General features: G+C 40.4%; 2 protein-coding genes and 1 long non-coding RNA gene across 3 annotated transcripts in view; all 3 read left to right on the top strand.

Moving 5' to 3' along the window:
* LOC122826979 (NLR family CARD domain-containing protein 3-like) overlaps nucleotides 1-9,492 on the top strand; it is a 216,293-nt gene extending 206,801 nt beyond the window's left edge. The window contains exons 3-7 of the mRNA XM_044109421.1: nucleotides 3,932-4,111; nucleotides 6,354-6,527; nucleotides 7,219-7,389; nucleotides 7,936-8,088; nucleotides 8,612-9,492. Of these exons, the coding sequence (XP_043965356.1) occupies nucleotides 3,932-4,111; nucleotides 6,354-6,527; nucleotides 7,219-7,389; nucleotides 7,936-8,088; nucleotides 8,612-8,618 (685 nt within the window). The 3' untranslated portion in view covers nucleotides 8,619-9,492. The remainder of the gene's footprint in view (nucleotides 1-3,931; nucleotides 4,112-6,353; nucleotides 6,528-7,218; nucleotides 7,390-7,935; nucleotides 8,089-8,611) is intronic.
* A 1,174-nt stretch (nucleotides 9,493-10,666) lies between these two features.
* On the top strand, nucleotides 10,667-11,365 carry LOC122826978. The gene is made up of 2 exons (XR_006369908.1): nucleotides 10,667-11,001; nucleotides 11,103-11,365. It is a non-coding gene; the product is annotated as an uncharacterized LOC122826978 (long non-coding RNA).
* Nucleotides 11,366-11,751: 386 nt separating this feature from the next.
* Nucleotides 11,752-19,177, top strand: clcn4 (chloride channel, voltage-sensitive 4). The gene is made up of 12 exons (XM_044109420.1): nucleotides 11,752-12,723; nucleotides 12,787-12,941; nucleotides 13,013-13,112; nucleotides 14,604-14,791; nucleotides 14,862-14,984; nucleotides 15,055-15,261; nucleotides 16,340-16,420; nucleotides 16,509-17,054; nucleotides 17,132-17,318; nucleotides 17,386-17,784; nucleotides 17,855-18,071; nucleotides 18,495-19,177. Exons 1-12 carry the CDS (start codon nucleotides 12,708-12,710, stop codon nucleotides 18,583-18,585), a joined length of 2,310 nt encoding a protein of 769 aa, XP_043965355.1. The 5' UTR covers nucleotides 11,752-12,707; the 3' UTR covers nucleotides 18,586-19,177.
* The last annotated feature ends 814 nt before the right edge of the window (nucleotides 19,178-19,991 follow it).

Genomic DNA, 19,991 nt, shown 5'->3' with positions numbered 1-19,991 from the left:
GTAAATTTATAAAGTTAGCATGCAGAAGCTTAAGGTTGCTAATATTAACTCTTTGAGAAGTCTGCTGAAGAAACCAGGTCCATCAGTGGAGTGAGACGTTTAGTAACATGTCAGAATATTCCAGTCACTCATCAATCTGAGATACAAGTTTATGTCGTTTGTGCAGCTCATTGAACGTCTTACTGTAATGTTTCTCTCTCAGTGCGCTAAGATACCAGTCGGCTCAGTGGAAACAGTGGTATGCAAGTCTTTATAAGAGTTTATTTTTATTTTAGGTGTTGTTGTGTATCATGTCTTTGTGGACCATGAGTCTGTTCAATCAATCAATCAATCAATCAATCAATCAATCAATCAATCAATCGATCGATCCTGAAATTGAAAGTTGTCTTTAACTCCCATGTTGAATCAACGTTTCAACCAGAACTGACATTTTATCAATGTTGATTCAACATCATCTGAATGTGGATCTAAATGAACGTTTGGGTTGATTTTATATGGAACAATAAGGAATCAATGCTGGTTCATTTTTTATCTGATAGTTTTAAATCATAACATTAAAGTTTCTTCATTGGTGTTAAACACACAATTTTATTGGCAGATGATGGATATCATGTAATCCATAATTATCTTACATTAATATATTTCCATAAATGTGTAGAAGCTTAAAAATGACAAGATGTCATTAATATAACATTTTATTTAATAAAAGATCTTTAAACCTATTGGATCCTTTTGACAGTCAGATCATCAGTCTGTTGTCCATGAAGATCAGCATCATGAGGTCCAGTCTGGTTCTGTAGGAACCAGGACCAGTTGGGCTGACCCAGGTCCGACTCTGGTTCCTTGATGCCTTCCTCCCGTTGTGGCGCCTAATGAAGCCACTTCCTGACCGTTTCCCTGCAGTCGGTCGGCTCTGGGTGGAAAACAGAGATCAGAGTGAGGAAAGCCCCGGATAGAAAGAGGATAAACTTTAGAAAAGTTCTGAAACATTTAGAAATATGAAGTAGTGAACTGGTTATAGGTCTGACAACAAACACACAGTGTCCGGTTCCCCATGTACATTCACCACTACATTAAAATATTCATGGATATTTATCTTAATGCTAGTTGACACATGCAGTTACATTTAGCCATCAAGCTGCAGCATCGTGTCGCATTTATGATGCTGCAACTTGTGGTAAAATGAGGGAATCAATATTTAAAATAAAGTTCTGTTTATCAGAAAAGCTAAAGATAAAACTCAGGGAGGATCAGGAGGATTTAACTCACCAGAGACAGAAAAATAGAGCAAAAGGTTGATTTGTTCTGTAGTTGGAACAAAGATTTACAATATATACAGGAGTTGGGATCCATCTAATAACTGGTTCAATCTTCCATTAACCACAAAGAAATAACTTCATTCAATTCATTCAAAAATGTCCAGAAGCTGATAGTAGTAATAGTTCAGTTTAACCAGTTACCAGTTTCAACATTGATCAGATATTGATCAGATATTGATCAGACATTGATCAGATATTGATCAGACATTGATCAGAAGTTGATCAGAAGTTTATTAGACGTCGATCAGACATTGATCAGACATTGATCAGATATTGATCAGACATTGATCAGATATTGATCAGACATTGATCAGACGTTGATCAGACATTGATCAGACATTGATCAGACATTGATCAGATATTGATCAGATATTGATCAGACGTTGATCAGAAGTTGATCAGATATTGATCAGATATTGATCAGATATTGATCAGATATTGATCAGACATTGATCAGAAGTTGATCAGATATTGATCAGACATTGATCAGACATTGATCAGAAGTTGATCAGATCTTGATCAGAAGTTGATCAGATGTTGATCAGATATCGATCAGACATCGATCAGACAACGATCAGATATTGATCAGATATTGATCAGATGTTTCTTTCATCAGATTTCAACATCAAATGATTCATTGATACATTTTCAATATTGGTTATTTGACTAGAACTGGATGATTGTTTGCTGGTTGATCAGTTGTCGACCTCAACCAATAATCAATCATTCTGACTATAATCCAACGTTGACGTAGCATCATGTGCTATCAGGGTCGGTCGGCTGACTCCGGGTCAGTTAAGCTAGCAGCTCATCGCCTTGTTCCTTTAATGGTTCCACCTGTAATGTTCTTGTTCTCTGATGGATCAATAAAACAGCAAAGTAGTCAGCCTGGGCCACTGACCATTTCCTGTTGTATCTGATAATCCACATTAATCTTAATCCTGGCAGAAGGAGATTCATACAGACTGAATCAACCTATAATCTGTTATTAAAGCCAAATAAAGATATTAAGGTCATTATTATTTTCTATCTGTTGTATTTGTAGAGATTTTAGTTTTCTAATGAATCTTTTAAACTTTTCTCTCTTTCTTTTTAGAGGCCCAGATAATTAAAGTCTTTGCTTCGTCCCATAAAGTACAGGGAGAAAAATCCTCTGTGTTGTTCTGGTTCATATAATCTCTGAGCTGTTAAATTTAATGTCATTTAATAAACTATTGTTGTTGTTATTGTTGAGCCTCCACAGGGTTTCTTTGGGCTCACGACCCAAATGGAGAGTCAGAAACACTCTGCATGATCAGATGTCTCTCCTCTGTCACGTTTTATTATTCTGAGTTTATCAACATTTCATATAAAGAAATATTCTAATCTGAACTGATGAGAATAAAAAATGTGTATTTCTGTCCTGAGGGTTCGATTCCCTCCTTACATCCACCAACCTGATTCATTAAACTTTAATTTAATGTCAGCTGTTTCTGTCTGAGACGTTTTAATCTGCTGGAGGAAACCAGAACATGATTTTAGTGAATGATCCAGTTTCCTCTTCATATCAACATCTGATACTTTGAGTCCAAAATGTTCCTAATAATCGTTTCTTACTGTCGACATTCAATAAGGAACTTCTCTATGATCCATGCAGCAGATAATGGATCCAGACTCTTCTAGTTACTGGAGAACTTTCACTGCTTCACCATGAGAAATGGACCCAAACGCTCTGGTTCTGGTTCTGGTTCTGGTTCTGGTTCTGTCCACCATGATCCATATCACCACTATAGTAGATCAACTGACTGATGGACTGAGAGTTTATCAGTCTGTCTGATCTGAATGTAAGCAGAGATATTAATGAGGATCATCTGCAGAGATCATGTCTGACCAATCACGGGCCACCTGGACCAGGTTCTGACCCGGTCCAGACGGTTCTGACCTGAAGGAGCAGCAGGACCGGAGACAGAACTGGGAGCATCATGTGTTTGGTTTGTGCTCCCAGTTTCCTCTGTGGCAGCATTTAATAACCTGCTGCTGGGAACTTTGTTTCTATAGAATATCCTACTATTATTAATGATGATGATGATTCTAGATGCTGCAGCAGATATTGGCTAAACAAACCCAGAGAGGCCAGAGGTCCACAGCAGGCTGGACTTCCTGCTCTGCTCACTTCATTTCTAACTCACTTCCTGCCTGGTGGAAGATCTCAAGGAGCCAAAGGGTCTAGTCCAAGTCCGAGCTGTGAGCAGTTCCTCCTCCTCTCCATCATCTCCAGTAGTTTCCTTCATTCAGCTCAGTCAGCCTCTTCATCAGCTGCTGCAGCTCCTTTGAGGCTCTGATGCTGCAGCTCCATCAGATGCTGCAGAGAAAACTGAACTTTCCTTCACAGATGATAGAAGATCTTCAACATCTGACTGCAGCTGAAGGTCTGAGGACATGAAGCCTGGACCAGAACCAGAACCAGAACCTGGACTTTAACCAGGAACTCAACTGATTCTCTGTGGGGTCAAACTCAGTAAATTGAAGATCAGATGTTGATCAGATGATGACATCACTGTTATCATATTTTATTCTGTTATTGATCCAGATTGATTTCATTAGAACTGATTTTATTTCTTCTCTAATCACAGACTTGGTGGCTTGAGGCTCCAAGAGGATGAATGTAAAGTTTTGGCCTCAGCGCTGAAGTCCAACCCACATCTGACTGAACTGGAAATAAATCAGATCGACATACTGGGAGGAAAAGACTCTGATCTGAAGTCTGTGGTTGAGATCCTGGAGAATTCAGTCAGTAAAGTGAAGAAACTGAGGTTTGTTTGAATTATTTATCCAATAAAATCATTCATTGATTCTTTAATCATTAGTTTAATTAATAAGTTAATTTAATATATTTTATTTTAAAACAATGTTTAAAATCTGTAAACATTTTACTTTATCAATGAATTATTTTCATATTTCAGACTTTGAGATTGTTGAAGTTTGTTTTTCAGTTTTTCAGATTTGAAAATGTTTTTGATGAACAAACAGCTGATGATCAGGAAGCAGCAGAAATATCTGAACTCATCCAGGCTGATAGAAACTTTGAGTTTCTGTTTGGATCAAATGTTCTGGTTCTGCTGGTTTGGACTCTTTAAACCAGTTTGACTGGATCAGATGTTGGAATCAGTTCATCAAGTTTATTTTACATTCAGGGAAATTAATTTATACATTTTTATTATTTATTTGTTCATATTTCAGTTTTAACTTTTATCAATACTGTATGCAGTTTGAAACTTTTCCCTCAAATTACCAGCAGAATCACGTCTAACAGCTTCATTAATAGAAAATATATTTACACATTTAATACATAACAATACAATCAGTGGATTATTAGTTATTGATTTCAGTTCTTTCACTGCCACATGAAAGAAAAGAGTAATATAATTTCTAACAGATTAAGGATTAAAGAATCCATAAAATCATTTAAAGATCAATTATCTAAATAAAACTGGGAGTCAGTAATGAAAGAAAATGACATGAATAAATCATATGATAATTTTCTGAATATTTTTAAATCATTATATGATCAAAACTGTCCCAATACAAAGTTTATTCCTAAAAATAAATATTCATAAACTGCATGGATCATTAAGGGACTGAAAATGTTTGTAAAAAATAACAAATTAAACAGAAACTTCATAAAGCAAAGATTAATGGAGGCAGAAAATAAAACTAAGAACAAATTAAATGTAATTTTATGGATACAAAACAAGATTATTATAGCAAACAGTTGGCTAGAAATAAAACTAATATTAAAGTATCTATAAACAGTGTTATTAGGAAAACCTCCATTTACTGGCTTTCATCAACACTTTACAAATATTGATAAAAACCTTAAAGCTCACAAGAGAGAGTTGATCATTTGAATAAATATTTTGGGGCCTAAACTGGAAATCCTGCAGCCAGTTTATGAAACTAAATTAGTTATTAGAAATCCAGATTCCATGTTTGTCACAGCAGAGGAAGGAAAAGAAATGATAGAAATAATAAATAAATGTAGAAATAAAAGGTCAGCTGACTGCCATGGTTTTGACATGATAATAATAATAAAGAAGGTGATTGTGGAAATTATTCAGCCGCTAACAGATTATCTGTAATCTGTCAGTTCAGTTCAATTTATGGAAGTTGAAAAGTGTTTTTATATGAATAAATTATCAGTAAATTTAGATAAAACCAAGTTTATGTTATTTGTGAATTGTAAAAGGCATAGTGATTTATAAATAATAACTGATAATGTGACTGAAATCAGTTTTTTGTATTATTGATTCCTAATAATTTCAGTTAGAAACCTGATTAAATAAATTCAATCTAAAATAACTAGAAGTATTGCAGTTCTCTCTAATGCTAGAACATTTCTAAACTCCTTCTTTTTCTTTACTCTTCACTTATTTTGCCATATCTAAGTTACTGTGAGGGCTGCACAGTGGTGCAGTGGGTAGAGCTGCTGCCTTGCAGCAAGAAGGTCCTGGGTTCGATTCCCGGCCCGGGGTCTTTCTGCATGGAGTTTGCATGTTCTCCCTGTGCATGGTGGGTTCTCTCCGGGTTCTCCGGGTTCCTCCCACAGTCCAAAAACATGACTGTCAGGTTAATTGGTTTCTCTAAATTCTCCCTGTGTGTGTGTGTGTGTGTGTGTGTGTGTGTGTGTGTGTGTGTGTGTGTGTGTGTGTGTGTGTGTGTGTGTGTGTGTGTGTGTGTGTGTGTGTGTGTGTGTGTGTGTGTGTGTGTGTGTGTGTGTGAATAGTTAAATATTATTTAAGTTTATATGCATGTAAATGTATATATGGGTGAACATTACAGATCAGAAGTTTGGACACATTTCTGATCTGAACTGTATGTATTACTTTCATCTGGAATTATTATTATTATTATTATTATTATTATTTGTTATTATTATTATTATTATTATTATTATTATTATTATTATTATTATTATTGTTGGTGAAACGTCTGATAAATATTATTATCATTAACCTGCATCCTGTTGGTTCAGTTCATCTTTTATTCTTTATTCAGATTGTGGAACTGCAGGTGGTCAGAGACCAGCTGGACTTCTCTGTTCTCAACTCTGAAGTCCAACCCGACCGTTCTGACAAAACTGTGGCTGATCGGAACCAACCTGGAAGATTCTGTACTGAAGGATCTCTGTGGTTTTCTACAGACTGAAGGCTGCAGACTGGAGAAATTGATGTATTTTAATAATATAATTATTGATATTTCTGTGAATAATTATATATAATTGATTATAAATCAAAGTTCATTTGATAAAGTTCCCATTTCTCTGATGAAGGATTCAGAACTGGAACTAAATGACCCTCATCAATCTGACAGAGAAAAGATTCAATATTTTCTAGTTGATATTTCAGAAACTGAATCAACACAAAATGAGAAAATGATCAACTTTCAGAATGTGAGCTGTAATGATTTTATAAAACACTGAATTAGACGGATTGAAATCAACAGTTTACATCTGTCATAATTATCAATGAGCTGCAGTTAAAATACAACCAGCAAGAAAACATCATTAATAGATTAATGAACAAAAACTGGAGAGATAAAATATCTGTAGATAAATGATGGAACAGAGCAGTCAGATAATACAGAGTCTGGAAGGAAACATGGAGAGAAAAAACCATCGACTGACTTTAAAATCCTGAGAAACTTTTAGAAAAACTTCCAGTTTCTGTTTTGATCAAATGTTCTGGTTCTGCTGGTTTGGACTCTTTAAACCAGTTTGACTGGATCAGATGTTGGAATCAGTTCATCAAGTTTCTTTTATATTCAGGGAAATTAATTTTCTACATTTTTATTATTTATTTGTTCATATTTCAGTTTTAACCTGCATCCTGTTGGTTCAGTTCATCTTTTATTTTTTATTCAGATTGAGCTGCAGGTTGTCAGAGACCAGATGGACGTCTCTGTTCTCAGCTCTGAAGTCCAAACCGACCCATCTGACAAAACTGGACCTGAGCTTCACCAACCTGGAAGATTCTGGAGTGAAGGATCTCTGTGGTTTTCTACAGACTGAAGGCTGCAGACTGGAGAGATTGAGGTATTTTAATTCTATAATTATTGATATTTCAGTGAATAATTATTTATAATTGATCATAAATCAAAGTTCATTTCTTCTGTTCTAATCAATATTTTCTGAGTTTGTTCCTGGACTTGGATCCAGAGTTTAATTTAGTCCCTCTGTGTAACTGAGTTGGACCCGCTGACCTGAGGTCAGAACAGGACAGCATTCGGACCCCCAGTGTGTAGAAATCCCCCTCATGTGAAGCAGGTCAAAGGTCATTCAACCCAGTCTAGAAAAGTGAATCCTGGAATCTGACAGGAACTAATCAATAATCAATGATTGATGCTTCAACACTTTGATCAGAACCTGGAATGATTTTACTGACTAAAATCCTCCAACACAACACGACCCAGTACCAGGTTCTGGTTCTGGTTCTGGTTCTGGTTCTGGTTCTGAAGTCAGCAGGTCTTTATTGAAGCAGCAGCTTGTTGGCATTAATATTCATGAGAATCTTTAACTGGTTCTGTTGGACTGGTTAACCTGCATCCTGTTGGTTCAGCTCATCTTTTATTCTTTATTCAGATTGTGGAACTGCAGGTTGTCAAAGATCAGTTGTGATTATTTGGCTTCAGCTCTGAAGTCCAACAGACTCCATCTGACAGAACTGAACCTGAGAGGAAACAACCTGAAGGATTCAGATGTTCAGCAGCTGAAGGATCTTGTAGATGATCTAAAGTAAGTAAATGTTTGTAGTGATTTCATCTCCTGTCAGCATGTTGAACTAAACCCAGTTAGCATCAAAGCAAAGATCCAGTGTTCCCAGTAAAGCTGCAGCTTCTCAGTGGGAGGAGAATGGTTCAGGCTTCCTGATTGGACACAGAGACAGCAATCAGCCAATCAGAGGAGCAGCAGCTTGCTGTGTTCCTGTGTTTGTGTGGGTGTGAAGATGAGTGTTGTTGCTGTGTCCATGTCTCCAGGAAGTCCAGCTGGACTCCAGCGTCCAGCCGTCCAACATGTCTAGAGACAGTCAGTGGTCCTCATTCATCAAACTGTGGCAGCAGCAGATCTGATCTCAGATCTGATTGTTCTCTCAGTTCAACAGGAAACAACTGATCAGGTTCATCTTGGTCACAGCTCTGAGATCAGTCTGACTGCAGCCTGGAAACCATCGACTGGATGTGCTGCGTCACTGACTGCTGCTGGAGAGAGTCTGGAAACACTCACTGATCTGATCTCTCCTTCCTTCTTCTCTCTGCAGGTTCTGATCTCTGTAAAGTAGAGAATGATCTCTGTGTCCTGCTGATCCTCAGAGGTTGAAGCTGCAGCAGTTTGAGTCTAAAGAGACTTTGACTGGACCATGATGATGACCTCTGACCTCCAAGATTTTCCTCCTGTTTATTTTCTCTTGTCTGTCATTTAGTGTCTGATATTGTTTGTCTCTTTGGATCAATAAAGATCCAATTCAAACTGGGATCCATTTAGAGGCTTCATGGAGTTTTGATCTGAACTGGATTCAACTGGAAAGTTGATCTTTTTTCTCTCTGGTTCGTTTTCATCCTGGAACCAGAACTGGTCTGAGAATGGAAACATGGGAATCATTTCCAGTTCAGCTTTGAAGCCATGAAAGACACTTCAACCCTCTTTTCTCTGCTGCTTCTTCCTTCTGTTGACATGAAAATGTTCCTCAAAGCTCCTCAGAGAAAAAGATGCTTTACTGGAAACTGCAGAGAAACTTCAGCTTCCATCACAGAAACCAGTTGAACCAGTTTAGAACTGGATGTCCCACAGAATCTGATCTTAGAGCAGTTTTCAGGAACATCTGGAACCTGGAAAAAAAGATTTTATATATTTTTATGTTCGTTCTAAAAAGTAAATCTTGAAGTTTTGCATCATCATTGATTCTCAGTTTGTTTTGGTTTTTACTTTTTTAACTCCATATTTCATGTTTTGAGTTTTCTAGAGAACTTTAGGACTCGATGTGTCACATCAGGCTCTTTACTGTGATTTTACTGATTTATTCAAACCTCAGAGAATCACTGGGATAATGTGGTGATTGGGTCATGATTTATATATATATTTCTGATGCAATGTGGGTCCTTGGGTTTTTAATGATGAGTCAATAAAGTTTTTAATAATGTTCTTTGTGGGTTTCTGATTGTGTACAATTATAGTACATGGCATTTGCCATCCCACTGGAAATGGTCGTTTTAAAATATAATACTTATGAGATCGGCAAAGATTTCCCAGGAAAATTGTAATTTCCGGCTGTCCCTGAAGGCATCCCGATGCAGTAGCAGCTCACTGCCGCTGTTCATTGGTTAAGCTGACATGTGGTGTCCCCCCCCCCCCCCCTTTGTTCTCCCTTTGGTCACCCCTTGAACAAAAGTCTAGCTCCGCCACTGCATGCAACACTGGTTTTCCTCCAAGTTTCTTAGTTTACATAAACTATTATTCTTTGAGCATGTGGACATTAGAGATAATAAATGCAACAAGTTTTTGAATCAGTATTCTATAAATAATATGTACCCAGGAAGAACAAAAGGTTCTCTTACAAAAATGTAAGAAATCTATGATAGTCAAAATTAGGACAAATTATTTGAAATTCCCAATTCCTCCTAAATATAAAGAATTACAATTTAAAATAATAAATAACATATATCCTTCAAATGAGTTCTTAAGAGAGAGATTTAAGTTTAATGTTGAGAATTGTGGCTTTTGTACAACTCAATTGGAAACAATTAAACATTTGTTTTATGAATGTAAAGAAGTATTAAACTTATGGTTTCAACTTCGCAACTTTCTGTTTTATAAAACAATAAATGTGGATTTTATTTCCTTACAAAACATTCAATTCGGTTTATCCATTAAAGAAAATTTTTTTAAATTTTTAGTCAATATTCTAATAATTGTAACAAAGTATTATATCCATAAATGTCGCTATGCAAAATGCTCCCTCTCAATCTCTGCTCTCAAAAATGAACTTTCCCTTTTTAAAAGATGTCTGACAAAGATGCAGAATTTAAATGCAATTAAATTGTTTGAGTTAATTGAAGATTTTCAGTTGGTAGTCCCCGCTGATTATTTTACCTTTTATTTTTTTTTATTTATTTTATTTTTATTTATTTTATACTTTGTTCCAGCCTTTGTATTTAATTGTATTTTTGTACAGCAGGAGTTGTGATATTTCTTCTTGTATTGTAATATTTGTTATTGACTTGTTATTTGAGATTGTTATTGTTTTCTTATATAGTCAATTAAAAAAAACTAAAAAAAAGTTACAACTTTTAGCCACCAGAGGGCATAAATTCGCTGTTCTAAATGGTACCAGTCTGTAGCGCTGTAGCTAACTGGTTTCCAGCTTCAGACCAGCGGGCTAACTGGTTCCCAGTGAAATAAATGAAGGCAGATTCTTCTCCTGGGTTCACTTCAATGTTTTCTCTGTCGGTGTGAACTAGAAGCAGCTACACAGAGATGAAAAAACCCGCAGAGACTCTGAGCGGAGCTAGCGATGCTAACAATGCTAAGAGGCTCCAACCGCAGATTCAGAGGAGCTGTGGCTCTTAAACTGGAGCTTCAGCTCCAACAGAGATGAAACAAAGCTCTACAACTCTGGTTTAGACGATAAGATGCTGAGCTTCTGGTCTGAAGGTAGGAAAATATTTATGAAAAGTTAAATTATCCTGAAAACAGTCAGAATGATGTTGATGTTTTGGCTTCAGAGCCGCGAACTGAACTATTATTGATATCAGAGCAGGACGGTTTCTGCCCTAGTGGACCCAGATCGTATCTACAGCTACTTGATAAAGTTTGAGCGTTTACAAACCACATTCACTTCCGGTGAGTACTTTCACATTAAGACCGATTGAAACGGGTTATTTTACTGTTAGCTTTTATATAAAATAATATATTTAAAGTTTTTTGAAACAAAGAAAGTTTACACAAAATCTGCAAATTAAACTCTGCTGAGGTTTTCCCCACCCACACAATTTTCCTATTTCTTCAATCAATACAGTTTCAAATATTACAAGTGAAGGGATTCAATTAAAAATGTAGTTAGTTGCTGAGTCTGCAATTTATCAAAAACAAACATGAATCAAGTATTTAAATAACATTAACAGCAGCAGCATAACATTAATGTGTGTGTGATACATTTATTCACATTTTGATTAATTTTGGTTTTGATAAATTGCAGACTCAGCAACTAACAACATTTTTAATTGAATCCCTTAACTTGTAATATTTTAAACTGTATTAATTTTCACATTTAATTTTTCTCCATTAGGTGTTTTCATCCTATTAAATTCTCTGATTTCAGCTGTTTGGATTTGAACAAAAATATATTTTTATGATTATATTTTTTCAGTCCTTGATTCTCAAACTTTACGGGAGTTTTTTTTACTGAAGTAAGTTTAGTTTTCTTTTCACTTATAGTGACTCTTATTTAACAACGTTAATGGAAGATAATTTTTTGACCAAAGTGAAAATTCGAACAAAGATAAATCAATTTTCTGATATGAAGGAAATCTGTAGTGACGATAGTTCTCCACCAGGTGGCAGTAAGAACTAACGAAACATTAAACTTCATAGTTTTCTCTAAATAATTTTTTATGAAAATATGTATGAATCTGTGAGTAATGTGTGGAACTAGAATAATAACTGAACCTTCAGGCTTTTCTTCACTTTTCCGTTTTCCTCGCCTCTAAGCAGTGAATTTAAATCAGCTGGAATCTCATTAATCAAACATCACTGGCTGAGCGGCGCAGCTCTGGTTTTCAAAATAAAAGCAATCAAATCAAAGTACCATTAGTCTATTAATTTTCTAAGGAGCTTCTAATGCAGGCTGAATTTAAATACTAGATAAATATGGAAATCATAATTTCTAATTACAAATACACTAAGAATAATTAATATCTACCTATTTTGATGTTTTTTATTCAGTTTTATTTACATATTTGTGGCCATTAATGATGATGTAGTTGCAGATATTGACCACTAGATGTCAGACATAACTCGATTTTATTTTCCTGTTTTTGTTTCTAATGTTAAATTCAAACATAAATAATCAGATGTAATATTTATTCTACAGAATAAAATGTTTATATGAAATTTGTGACCATCAGTTTATACAATAACCTGCTTCCTGTTTTCATTGTTGATTTCACTGCTGAACGAGCTTTTGGTGTGAAGTATCGCGAGATTTCGGAGGTATCGTGAGACCTGACGGGCTTGTGCCTCAGTGTGTGTCGCTGCTGATCTGTTCGTGGGTTTGTTGTGTAAATTTCCTGCGTGATGTTCGGCTGTCCTCCACGGGAGGACCGGGATTAGTCCACACGTCCAGCAGAGGAGAGGACAACATGGCGGCTGCAGAAGGTAAGGCCCGTTGTTATGGCAACACGGTACCGAGCGCAGGTTGCTGATGTCCTCCGTGGACAGGTGTCAGCCTTCCCACTCCCACGGAGGAGATGAACGGGGCCGGGACGCTCATGGACTTCCTGGACGAGCCGTTCCCCGACGTGGGGACCTACGAGGACTTCCACACCATCGACTGGCTGAGGGAGAAGTCCAGGGACACGGACCGGCACCGAAAGGTTCTGGAGGGCTGGGTTCGGTGCGTGGGGGCGATGCTGACCCGCTCACTGTGTGCGTGTTTGTCCCGCAGATCACCAGTAAGAGCAAAGAGTCCATCTGGGAGCTGATCAAGAGCCTCCTGGACGCCTGGTCCGGATGGGTGGTGATGCTGCTCATCGGCCTGCTCTCTGGTACCGACCGACCCGGTTCCGGCTCTGACCCGGTTCTCTCTCTTTAACTCTCTGATCAGTGAGGAGAACCAGGTCCAAAGTTTCTGGTCCCAGCTCATGGCCTGGTTCTGTTGTGGTTCCGGTCCGGTCCGGTTCTAGTTCTGCTCATAATGTGGATTTCTGCAGTCAGATGATTATTTTATTCACACACCTGCTAGAAACTTATTGCATCTCTGACAGTGATGGTTCCATTATTATCCTTTATCACCTGAGAATGTGGACCGGGACCGGTACCGGGTTGGTTCCGAGCCTTAAATGATTTGAACAGAAGTTTCTCAGAACTTCTAAGTTGATGTAAAATAAAGATCAACAACAAACAGCTGCAGCTCCGAGCAGCTCTTGATGTTTTAAAGATGGAAACATTTTGACAAATTCAAACATGAACAAGTTTAAATTATGATTATAAATGTCATTAAAACTCCGTTTGGAAGCCAAAACACAGAAATGATCAAAGGAAACCATGGCAACTCATTTAAAGGTAAAACTCCCCTCAGCCACCAGGGGGAACCCAAGAGCTGCTTTTGTTTTCTTTTAGTCCATAGAAAGAAAAACTTCTACATACATTATCAGATATATTCTAGTAAAAATAAAACTTTACAATGTTTTTGATAATATAATCACATAGAAATTATTACTAAAATAAAACATTCTATGTAGGGCCCCCTAGTGGCTCTGAGGCCCCCTAGTGGCTCTGGGGCCCCCTAGTGGCTCTGGGGCCCTAAGCGACTACCTAGTTTGTTTATGCCGTGGGCTGGTCTTGGTTCCGACTGGCCGGGCCGTCCCCTCTGGTCTTGGTTCTGTTCTGACTGACCGGGCCGTCCCCTCTGGTCCTGGTTCCGACTGACCGGGTCGTCCCCTCTGGTCTTGGTTCTGACTGACCGGGTCGTCCCGTCTGGTCCTGGTTCCGACTGACCGGGTCGTCCCCTCTGGTCTTGGTTCCGACTGGCCGGGCCGTCCCCTCTGGTCTTGGTTCTGTTCTGACTGACCGGGCCGTCCCCTCTGGTCTTGGTTCTGACTGACCGGGTCGTCCCGTCTGGTCTTGGTTCTGACTGACCGGGTCGTCCCGTCTGGTCTTGGTTCCGACTGACCGGGTCGTCCCCTCTGGTCTTGGTTCTGACTGACCGGGTCGTCCCGTCTGGTCTTGGTTCCGACTGACCGGGTCGTCCCCTCTGGTCTTGGTTCTGACATCTTGGTTCTGACTGACCGGGCCGTCCCCTCTGGTCTTGGTTCCGACTGACCGGGTCGTCCCCTCTGGTCTTGGTTCTGACTGACCGGGTCGTCCCGTCTGGTCTTAGTTCCGACTGACCGGGTCGTCCCCTCTGGTCTTGGTTCTGACATCTTGGTTCTGACTGACCGGGTCGTCCCGTCTGGTCTTAGTTCTGACTGACCGGGCCGTCCCCTCTGGTCTTGGTTCTGACATCTTGGTTCTGACTGACTGGGTCGTCCCCTCAGGCTCGCTGGCCGGGGTCATCGACCTGGCGGTGGACTGGATGACGGACCTGAAGGAGGGCGTGTGCCTGTCGGCGTTCTGGTACAGCCATGAGCAGTGCTGCTGGACCTCCAACCAGACCACCTTCGCCGACCGGGACAAGTGTCCGCAGTGGCAGAAGTGGGCCGAGCTGATGACGGGCCACGCCGAGGTGAGACGGGTCCGGGCGGGAGGGAGGTTCTGGCCCGCGGTCCGGTCCTTGACGGCGTGTGTTTCTTCAGGGTGCCGGGGCGTACCTGCTGAACTACTTCCTGTACATCCTGTGGGCCCTGCTGTTCTCCTTCCTGGCCGTGTCGCTGGTCCGAGTCTTCGCCCCGTACGCCTGCGGGTCGGGAATCCCGGAGGTACCGCACGCCCTGAGGTCAGCAGGCGGTTCTGGTCGGCGCTGTAACGTTTTGTTCTGGTCCGCTGCAGATCAAAACCATCCTGAGCGGGTTCATCATCCGGGGCTACCTGGGGAAGTGGACCCTGCTGATAAAGACCGTCACGCTGGTTCTGGCCGTGTCGTCGGGCCTCAGCCTGGGGAAGGAGGGCCCGCTGGTCCATGTGGCCTGTTGCTGTGGAAACCTCTTCTGCAGCCTCTTCTCCAAGTACAGCAAGAACGAGGGCAAGAGGCGCGAGGTGAGCCGCCTGGTTCTGGTGTCCTCGACCCGCCAGAGTCCAAATAACACCAGAAATAATCCAATTTGATTTGATTATATTTTTGATGCCAAAATGGGATAAAAACCTGAACTTCCTGCTGATAAATGATTTTAAAAAATGCATTTCTTGCTGTAAATCAACAGGAAAGTTAACTGCAGAAGATCTGCAGGGATGTAAGAAGCAGCAGAGCAAAACAAAATCCTCCAGAGAAACTGAAAAGGTTCAATAATGCAGAAATCAAAGAGGAATTGGTGTAGAAAAGTGACAACAAAGCTAAACTAAGTTCACAGCAGTTTGTTTGGTAAAATTAGCTAAATGGCTAAAACTGGCTAAAACTAATCATGGGAAGGCAACATGCTAGGCTAGCGCTACCATGTCGTCCAACAATAACATAATCTGTACGATTCAAAAAAACATGTAAAGCAAAAAAAAACCTAAGAATCTAAAACTAGCTATTAAAGTAATGATACCATTTAGGCTAGCACTAGCATGTTGACCTCCAGTAACATTAAAAGTATTAGCTTTTTATCCTGCTAAAGCTAAAACTAGCTAAAGTTCTAATGATAGCATTGATTCAAAACTGTTTTATATATAAATTCTAAATATAAGGTTTCATAAATACTTAGTGGATGAAACGTTTCCTGTTCAGGTGAGAATATACAGCATCTCATGGCAGAAATGAATTCTGATGGTTTGATATGAATAAACCAAGTTTATTGTTTGTGTTAAAGTTATTTCTCATTAAACATGTATAATCTAAAATAGCTAAAAGTCTCTCCATTCTCAGCAAAGCCAGACAAAAGAAGAAACAGGAAGATTATTGATGTGAAGAACCACAGAATGGTAAACAGTAGAGTTATGAAAGGTCTATTTCTTTTCAGACATATTCACTGAACAATGCGGCGTGTTTCATAAAAAGTAGCATCTTTTGGGATCTCACATTAGATCTGCTTTATTCATTATAAATGGTGTTCAGCTGACGGTCCAGTTCACTACGTATCCAAGATGGTTTATTGAGTCTTTGGGTAAAATAACGGCTGCCTCCTGCTGTGGTCAGGTGTTATCGGCGGCGGCAGCAGCTGGAGTGTCGGTGGCCTTTGGAGCCCCGATCGGAGGAGTTCTGTTCAGCCTAGAGGAGGTCAGACATTCACCGTTTTTACCAGATCAGACTCATCTTTGCTTCGTTCTTAGACCTCCCTGTGGTAACCGTCTGCTGTCTCCTGCAGGTGAGTTATTATTTCCCCCTGAAGACTCTGTGGCGTTCCTTCTTTGCCGCTCTGGTCGCCGCCTTTACGCTGCGCTCCATCAACCCGTTTGGAAACAGTCGCCTGGTTCTGTTCTACGTGGAGTACCACACTCCCTGGTACATGGCCGAGCTGGTCCCCTTCATCCTGTTGGGGGTGTTCGGCGGCCTCTGGGGGACGCTCTTCATCCGGGCCAACATCGCCTGGTGCCGGCGCAGGAAGACCACCCAGCTGGGGAAGTATCCGGTCCTGGAGGTGATCATCGTGACAGGAATCACCGCCCTGCTGGCGTACCCCAACCCCTACACCCGCCGCAGCACCAGCGAGCTCATCTCTGAGCTCTTCAACGACTGCGGCGCTCTGGAGTCGTCGCAGCTCTGCGACTACTATAACAACCCCAACATGAGTCGGCCGGTGGACGACATTCCTGACCGTCCGGCGGGACCCGGGGTCTACAACGCCATGTGGCAGCTGACCCTCGCCCTCATCTTCAAGATCGTCATCACCATCTTCACCTTCGGCATGAAGGTATCCTCCTCCTCCTCACACTTGTTCATTGTCCTACCCAGTCGGAGTAGAGACAGAGCTTCCTTTGTCCTTCACAGATCCCGTCGGGACTCTTCATTCCCAGCATGGCGGTGGGAGCCATCGCTGGTCGGATCGTTGGGATCGCCGTGGAGCAGATGGCGTATCACCACCATGACTGGATTATCTTCAAGAACTGGTGCCGGCCCGGCGCTGACTGCGTCACACCGGGACTCTACGCCATGGTGGGGGCTGCTGCCTGTCTGGGTGAGTCACCAAGGACAGAAGACCCACATGTCCAGTTCTCGTCTTACCTGTCTGTTGGTCTGTTCAGGTGGGGTGACCAGAATGACCGTCTCCCTGGTGGTCATCATGTTCGAACTGACCGGTGGGTTGGAGTACATCGTCCCTCTGATGGCTGCCGCCGTCACCAGTAAATGGGTGGCCGACGCCTTTGGGAAGGAGGGCATCTACGAGTCTCACATCCAGCTCAACGGCTACCCCTACCTGGACGTCAGGGACGAGTTTACCCACCGCACCCTGGCCACTGACGTGATGCGACCCCGCCGGAACGACCCTCCGCTGGCCGTCCTCACACAGGACAGCACTACAGTGGAGGACGTGGAGACGCTCATCAAGGATACCGACTACAACGGCTTTCCTGTGGTTGTGTCCAGGGAGTCGGAGAGGCTGATTGGATTCGTCCAACGCAGGGACCTCACCCTGGCCATCAGTGAGTCTCTTACAACAACTGGAGCAGAACTTCTCTTTCTAGATACTGAGATCATGGTTTCTGTCCTCAGAAAACGCCCGTCAGAAGCAGGACGGCGTGGTCAGCAGCTCCGTGGTTTATTTCACAGAGGACGCACCGCAGCTGCCGGCCAGCAACCCTCAGCCGCTGAAGCTGCGACGCATCCTGAACCTTAGTCCCTTCACCGTCACCGACCACACGCCCATGGAGACGGTGGTGGACATCTTCCGCAAACTGGGCCTCCGGCAGTGCCTGGTCACCAGGAGCGGGTCAGTCTGCCTCCAGCTGTTATGTAATGTCCTGCTGTGGCCAGCAGATGGCAGCCTATAGTAATTTTATTAAGCATCTATTAAAAGGTTTTGATTGTTAAAAGGCATAAAAACACAAAATATTTTAAAGAAATGAATTCTGTTTTTCATGGTTTTAGTGGAGATCAATGTATTAATCCTCTAGAATCAGAATTAACTGATCAGTATTTGGGTTTTTGGCTCCCAAGCCTCAAATTGCTGTAAAAGTTTTTTCTTTCTCAAATCCACAAACAGGCAAAAGTATTACCTTATGTTTAAAATCTTTGAAACAGGGAAGTTGACACATAACTGCTCACTTAAAGGTCCCCAAAATGTTTCATATGAAATGTACAGAGATAATAAATGTAAATGAGAGCGTTAGCTAACTTTACCTTGTCTCTGCAGGCGTCTCCTGGGCATCATCACCAAGAAGGACGTCCTTCGCCACATGGCCCAGATGATGAACCAGGATCCAGAGTCCATCATGTTCAACTGACTGCTCACCTGAGCTCTAACCAATCAACTGTTTCACTGGAGTTTAGGAACCAGTTCTGACGTTTTAATTACAGCAGAATGAAACAGGGATGGATTATTTAACATGTGGGATGATTATGGTTGTAATGGGTTTCCGTACACTAACTCTAAGCTGATTTTATTGCACTTTTTGGTGTTGCCATATATAGCTGTGCGTTGCCATGTGTTTTTCTTCCTCTGAAGGATTTATGGGGAGTTCAGACCTCTGTGGATCCTGAAGTGACTCCAAGCTACAATCAGAGACGCTCCTGTTAGCTCCTGTTAGCACCTGTTAGCGTCTGTTAGCGTCTGTTGCACTCCGCCGTCCCTGTGGAGCCCCACCTCCACTCTGACGTATTATTTCTGTATAAAGGTAAAATACTCATCCTCAGTGTTTGTTTTGGTTCTTCTCGTGATTTTTTTGTTTGTATTTTTATTGTAAAGCTGCTGATGCTTCACAGAAACGGTGTGAAATGATGCTAACCTTCAGATCTGGTTCTTTTATCAGAAACTATTCCTTCTGTTGCAGTTTTGTTTTATCAAAGTTGTAAGAATAAATGTTTGAAGAAACTGAAGGGACCACCTGCTGTGGGTTTATTTAGGGGTATCAGAACATTTTCTACCATTTGGTTTTTAATCTTCATACCTCTTAAATTTGCTGTGTTTTCTATAAAACTGTGAAACTCTGTGAACATCCTGGCCTGGAAGGGGTTAAAATATATGACCTATATTCAAAAAACATGAGAGGCTGAAGTAAAAACTAACAAACCTAAATTAGAAACATTATTTTATATTATTTTTATATCAAATGTTAGGAATATAGCATTATTCTTTCTATAGTTCCATCAGTTTTCAATCTGATAATGAAATGAAGTAAAATAATACGTTAAAACAATGTTGCTAGCCATCGACCCATCTCAGGACCTTAATAATAATGTTAATATGTATTTAATAATTATTTTAAACTCCACTAAATATAATTTATATTGTGGAAAATTGACAAATTTGTCTAATTTTACAGCCGTTTTAGGGATTTGGATATTTTTTTCTCATCTGGAAGAGAATGTTTGGACTGTAACGGATCTCAGAAGTTTTACTCTGTCGTTAAAGAAATAATAAAAATTCCACAAGAAATCATAATTACGAGTTTTAAAGTCAGAAATACAATAATAAAACTCATATTAGGACTTTTATTCTCGTAATATAACTTTAAAACTCAAACTTATGACTTAGAATAAATTACGACGAGCAGAAAAGTGACAACAAAGACATAAAAACAGTTTCTGTCTGGGTTTGGTTCCTGTTTTAACAGCTGTTGGGTCAGAATTTGTCCTTTCGAGTGGACTTTTCCACAAATGGATCAGAACTAGCAGTGAAAATATACTATAA

The sequence above is a fragment of the Gambusia affinis genome, linkage group LG24 (genome assembly GCF_019740435.1).
Source record: "Gambusia affinis linkage group LG24, SWU_Gaff_1.0, whole genome shotgun sequence".
In the NCBI taxonomy this organism is placed as follows: domain Eukaryota; kingdom Metazoa; phylum Chordata; class Actinopteri; order Cyprinodontiformes; family Poeciliidae; genus Gambusia; species Gambusia affinis.
This window is presented reverse-complemented; position numbering and strand designations above follow the sequence as displayed.